The sequence below is a fragment of the Malus sylvestris genome, chromosome 6, assembly GCF_916048215.2.
Source record: "Malus sylvestris chromosome 6, drMalSylv7.2, whole genome shotgun sequence".
NCBI classification, from domain to species: domain Eukaryota; kingdom Viridiplantae; phylum Streptophyta; class Magnoliopsida; order Rosales; family Rosaceae; genus Malus; species Malus sylvestris.
Genome location: NC_062265.1, coordinates 10,889,210 through 10,895,956, shown reverse-complemented (window position 1 = coordinate 10,895,956; position 6,747 = coordinate 10,889,210). Strand labels below are relative to the sequence as shown.

Here is a 6,747-nt window from a genome sequence, read left to right as displayed (position 1 = left end):
TTGATTATATATATATGCATACATGCATGAAAACAAGTGGACAAAGAGAGTTTTCTCTTTTCTGCTAAAGAAGAGGACAACAGAGTTTGAAGCGAGTCTCGTGGGTGTTTGTTCTAATTCTACTGTTTTTAATTTAATAATATTTAAGTTTTTTTTTAATTATAATAAATGATATTATCTACACTAAGACCAAACTACCCTGGGCTAAAAACCAAATTTTCCCATTTATTCCCCCCGCGCCCCGCCCCCCCCCCCCCCAAAAAAAAACTCAACCCAACCCAACTTAAGTGTTTGGCTAAAAGCGAAAAGTCAAACCCAAGCCAAATGCCGCTCAAAAATTAGCCCAGGAATCGGTGTAGGCCCCACCAGTGGGCCTGAAACCGGGCATTTGTATGCCACACACCCCCCACCCACTCGCCAGACGCGCGCGACGCGTGAGCTATCAGCCTGACTGGGTCTCACCCACGTGGGCTTGTCAGCCACGTTCCCCAGGCGCTCCAACGGCTCTATTGATCCGACGGATGGAATCAACAGGCCGTTGGTTGATCCAACGGCCTAGATTCAAACTTCTTTTTTTTATATATATATTGTTGAATCCAACGACTGAGATCGAATATAATCAAATTTAACAATAACAAAAAAGATCGGCCCAAATTTAAATCCAACGGCTAAAATAATTTAAAAAAAATATTTAACTCAAAATTCACCCAAAAACTCTATAAATACCTATGTATTTATTCAAACATTCACACAAAACTCACTTTTCTCCTACAATTCTTCCAATTTTTCTTTCTACCATTTCTTCCCATTTCCAAATTTTTCAAGATGGCAAGAAAGCATATTAGAGGTCGTAATTGGACCTGTGAGGAAGATGTTGCTTTATACTTGGCATGGGTTTCTATTAGCGAAGATGGTGCAATTGGCACGAATCAAAATAAAAAGGTTTAGTGGGATAAAATCATTGAAAAGTTCCATGAAAACTGCAACGGCGGTGGGAGGGAAGGTAGTGGTGTTTACGATCGGTGGAAGACTATCAACAAAGCATGCACTTTATGGAAGGGAAGTTTAGAGAGAGCCGTGACTGACATGGCTAGTGGACGGAGCGCCACATAAATTGTGAGTTTTTTTGTTGATATTTTATTTGTCATGTACATAATATTATTTTGCAACTAATTATTTTTATGTATTTTTTGCATAGGGTAACAAAGCAATGGAAATTTACAAGACAAGAGTAACACCAAAAAATCAACCTTTTAAGTTGCATCATGCTTGGGACGTCCTCAAGGATTGTCCGAAGTGGGCAACCGATGCGGACCAACAATGGGGAAGATTATTTCAACGTGAAGCCGCACCGACAAACGATGGAGATGAATGTGTCAATGAAGGTGTTGCTGAAATAACCCCAACTTCTTCTATTGCAAGGCCCCCGAGAAGAGATAAGCAAAAGGAAGCAAAGAGAAAAGGGAAGTCCCAAGAGCCGATGAGTGGACACATTGATACTGGATTTGCAAGATTGTCCGAAAGCCATAGCTCTCGGCAAGAAAAAGTGGCCCATGTGTTAGGCCATGAAGGAAGAAGGGGATAGGGAGCAAGAGAGGTTCGAAATTAATTTCATGATGGAGGATCTCAACAAATACACTCTAGAGAGGAAGAAGTTCCTACGTGGTAAGCAAAATGAAATTTTGCAAAAGTATGCCACAATGAGTATATTTCAAGATGATGAATCACCTCAAGGCTATATCTCAAGTCCACCACCAAGTCAAGATGGTGGATATCATTATTAAGTTTATATAGTTTATGAATTATCGAGTTTATGAATTGTCATTTGTATTAAGTTTATGTACTTTATTAATTGTTGTGTGTATTAAATTTATGGCTTATTAATTATTGTTTCTATTAATCTAGATGCCTTCAATAATTACTGTACTTATTCTTGCACACTTTGATGTAAAATAGATGCCTTCAATAATTTTGACAACGTACTAGACGAAAGACTTTACACAAGAAAACACTTCAATTTATTACTAGAAAATACCAACATAGTACACTTAAAATTATTACATAAAATAACAACATAGTACACTTAAAATTAACACAAGAACACATTAATACACCAACATCATCAACGTTCACCTTCTCGACGCTATATATGCTCAATCAAATCCTTGTGGAGTGTGTCATGACCTTGAGGAGCTTGAATTCTATTTAAATGTCTCATATGCTCACTCAATGTGACCCTATCCTGTTGGGTCTCATATGTGGTTGCAGCGAGATATTCTATATCTCTTGTCATAGCTCTCACATGTGTTGGTTGGTCATCATCCACATCTTCGTCTGAATCTTCTTCAATTTTGATGTACTCATCTTCCACAATTATGTTGTGCAAAATTATGCAAGTCATCATGATTGAATGGAATGCCACAATCGTGAAGCCCCTCTAACAATGGTCCATCGAGCTTGTAGGATCCCAAACGCTCTCTCCACATCTTTCCTGTAAGACTCTTGCCTCTACGAAAATAATTACTTTTGACAAAGGTAGACCAACTAGGATAAATATCATCTGTTAGGTAGTAACGTAGCTCATACCTATTACCATTTACCTTGTATCGATATTCTGGTGCTCATCCATTGACAACATCATCGAATAGAGGAGAAAACCAGAGAATGCATGCCAAATCCATGTGTCGTAAAACGCCATAGCCTCGAGCACGATGGTAACACATGACAAATCCATATGCTGTAAGATGCCATAGCCTCGAGCACAATGGTTAGCTTGTTATGACGACCCTTGAATTGGCTAGCCCAAGCAGTAGGACAATTCTTCTACTCCCAATGCATACAATCGAGAGTTCCTATCATGCCATGGAAGCCTCTTTTGTCTGTCTTGTGTAGAAGCCTCTTCAAATCTTGACGATTTGGATTGCGGAGGTATGTGGTTCCATATATGGCTTCAATTGCCTTACAGAAGCGCTTCAAGTTCTCAATAGCAGTAGTTTCCGCATGTCAGCAATACTCGTCAGTTGAGTTTGCAGAGCACCCATTAGCTAGCATCTGAAATGTAGATGTGAGCTGCTAATGAGCTGATAGACTTTGTCGGCCTACAAAATCTATCTTCCTTGCAAAGTAGTGGTCATAATTGACAGCTACGTTCAAGATGCTTTCAAAAATCTCTCTCCTCATCCGAAACCGCTTCCGAAAATCTTGAGCAGTTTATCTCGGACGCTCAATGAAATAATCTTTCATCATTCGATCATGACACTCTTCTCTATCACGTTGCATAAATGAACGCCTCGTGATAGAACCACGATAGCTAGATTCAACATAGTGCTCTTATTGAATAAGTGAGTTTGCAAATTCGGCTTTTGCGTTGATCATTTATGCATCCACATTGTCAAGGCTTGCTTGGTATTGTGCCATCTGCATTGCCCTACTACGCTTCTTCTATCACCCATTGATGAGATATTGAGGATTTTTAGGAAACAAAAACACTTTGAAAGTTGAAAGATTGGTGAATATGTTGTGTGATGGTTTGATATTCAATCTGTGTTTATATAGAGGATGATTGAAGGTTTCAGTTTCATGTGTGTAGGTTTTTGTTTCATGCGTTTCATGTGTTTTATATGTAATTTGGTATGTGTTTCACATGTGTTCTGTGTGTGCTTCGTCTCTATCATATGTTTTGTATGTCCTTCACATGTGTTTTGTATATGCTTCACATGTGTTTTGTGTGTCTTGTGTGTTTCATGTATTTTGTGTTTATACATCTCTATCATGATTTTCATATTTTTCCATAGTGTTTCATGAGTTTCACGTATCGATTTAGTGATTTTTCAATATTTATCGGAATTTAAATATTTTTAGATTAAAATGTTCATAAAATTTATTTACAATAGTCTACATAATTTTTTTTTTTTAAAAAACAAGTTAATTTAAGAAAAAAATTAGCCTAAATTCATTCTTTATTAATCTGGGGCTAAAATTTCAAGTCAGAAGAGGTGGAGTAGAAAAACTGTTTCTGGGCTAAAATCTAAGGGTCTGTTTGATACTCCACTTGAATCCAACTTCTAATACTCACAAATAATTTTTCAAGTTTTAGGCTTTAAAAACTTATTTGGTAGGACTATTTTAAAAAACTGAACTCACCCAACTATATAGTCTATTATCTAAACACATAAAAAGTGAGTTTTTAGAGTTTTTAAACTAAAACTCACTTCTTTCTTTTCTCTCCCTCCCCCTCTCCCCCCCCCCTCACTCCAAAGCTCTCTCTTTCTCTTTTCTTCTTTCTCCCTCCCTTTTTTTTTTTTTTTTTTTCGTCTTTCCTCCAATCCGCTCTCTTCATTCTCTCGGTTTTTTCTCTCACTCCTCTTCCTCTCTATCTCATCTGATCCTCTCTCTTCTTTCTCTTTCCTTCAATCGTCTCTTACTTTCTTTCCTCCTCTATCCTCTTTCTCCCTTTCCTGCGACCCCCTCTTTTTAGATCTCTTTGTCTAGTTTAAATCGTAAGATTTAAAATTTTTAAATTGCAAACCAATCAAGTTTTTGAGTCTTAAAGAAAATTGTTTTCAAGAAATGTTTTGAGAAATGATAAAACAAAATTCAAATAGGATACCAAACAAGCCCTAAATTTTCTGAGCTAAAAATTTTGACTTTTAGCCCAAGGGATCAGGAATGGGCTAAACCTCATAATGAACTAATAATAATGTGGTTCAAATTAGTCTTTAACGAGAATCGAGTCTAAGATTTTTTTACTTATAAATAAAGAAGAATATCACTAGACTGTAATACTAAGTAATAATAATAATAATGTTTGAGTTTTGTTATTTTGTTTCACAATGCAAAAGGCGTTTTGGTCGTTTAACAATTAGGGCTATAATAAACGTGATGTAGCAGTAATCCACGTGGTAAATCTGTTGAGGTTCAGTGCTTGTTCAATCAGAGAATTTTATGACATCCATAGGCTTCCATTCTCGTGAAAGCATGTTTTTAGGATAGAGTTTTTATTTCTCGTCAAAGCGTGTTTAGATGAGAGAATTCTCGTTACTCATTAATGTGTGTCATGAGAGTTTTAAGACTCAATTCCTCATGCAAGTATATATATATCACCTAAATCAAAGTGGAAGTTTAAACTGAATTTATATGTGTTTTGCATTACCTATAACAGCAACGAGAAATTGGTAAGTTCTTGGTAAATTCCTTTTACATTTTGCGTACTTTGTTTAAGCTATGAATCTAAGCCAAATTAGAGAAAGTAGAAGTTCAACATCCCAAACAACAAAGTGTGATGTAGTTCTAACCAAGGTATTAAATATCGGTAATATCGAAAATATCGGTAGTCCGAAAACACGGAAATATCGATGGAAATATCGGTAAAATATCGATATTGATAAAAATTACATGGAAACCACGGAAATTGTAAGAAAAACTTGGAAATTTTTATTGAAACTTTGCAGGATGTTTATTTAGTCAATTATCTATTAGTTTATCACAAAAAATTGGAAGGAAATGCATTGCATGATGGATTTAACATTATCAAGTTGATTATATAGCGAGCTGACAAACATTGTGAGTGTAGAAAATATGTAGTAATTAATGAAAGAAGTCTAAACACACCATAATCATTTATATATAATGAATTAGTACAATATTTTACACTTTAGTACCACATAGAGCTCCTATGAGGTTCAATTTGTTCACTATCTTCATCATCTCTACACATGTGTAGAGTGAGTGTCTTGTCAAAATTATTTGGAGATGCTTTTGAATTATTTATATGTTTTTTTATTTGATTTTGAATTATTTGGATTGGATCATTGCATTGGATTCTTTTTTTTCTCACACCACCACACATCACACGCAGAAGAGAGAGTCAGTGAGTCAGTGTGTCACAGACAGACCCCCCCCCAAAAGCCAAAACCACGCACGCCCACAGAGAGTCTCACTCTAGATCCTTCTCTCTCTAGAACTTCTGTCTTTCTCTTCTCTCCCTTCCTTCTCTCTAGAACTTCTGAGCTTCTCCCTTCTCCAGTTCTTCGTCTTCTCCTCCTGCTCCCTGCTCCTCTCGCCGCTGATATGCAGGACCCTCCCGTCCTCCACCTCCACTTTCACCTCTTCCTTTTTGATCCCCGGGAGGTCCGCCTTGAAGATGTGGGCCTCCGGGGTCTCCTTCCAGTCGATGCGCGTGTTGGCGATGGCGGTTGTTTCCCGGGCGGATGAGGGGAAGTTGGCCAGAGTGCCGAAGCCCTCGAACGGGTCCCAGATGTCGAGAGAGAAGGGGTCGAAGACGCTGCTTCGTCGGCCGTTGCCAAAGAGATTGAGAGCCATTGGATGCTTGGGTTTCTCCTTCATCCAGCGCTCAACCCCTGGCTCTCCAACTCGCCGTCGCCGTCGCCTTTTCATTTTCAAGAGGAAATATCGATAATATCACGATATTATCGATATTATCGATATTTCCTCGATATTTTGACGAAAACCTTATGGATCTGTGTATAAATATCGAACTCTGCAAAAAACGATAATATCGGCGATATTTCGCCGATATTATCGATATTTAAATCACTGGTTCTAACTTCAAAGGAGTTGTCACACACTTATTTTAGACTGTAAATAACAGTTGAATTATGAGAATGATCATATTATTTACTGGTTTAGAAAAGTGAATTAAAGTTAACGATTGAGACACATCTAATTTACCATTGGTTTGTAAACTCCAAAAGACGAAGGCAGATTCATGTGCCCTCCTGTTTGTGT

The 6,747-nt window shown here is 37.5% G+C and overlaps 1 protein-coding gene across 1 annotated transcript; it reads right to left on the bottom strand.

The window, feature by feature from the left end:
* Positions 1-6,021: 6,021 nt before the first annotated feature.
* Positions 6,022-6,323, bottom strand: LOC126625439 (18.3 kDa class I heat shock protein-like; the record flags this gene model as incomplete). The annotated part of the gene is made up of 1 exon (XM_050294534.1): positions 6,022-6,323. A coding segment is annotated over exon 1 (300 nt), but the record flags the coding sequence as incomplete, so codon positions are not given.
* Between the last annotated feature and the right edge of the window lie 424 nt (positions 6,324-6,747).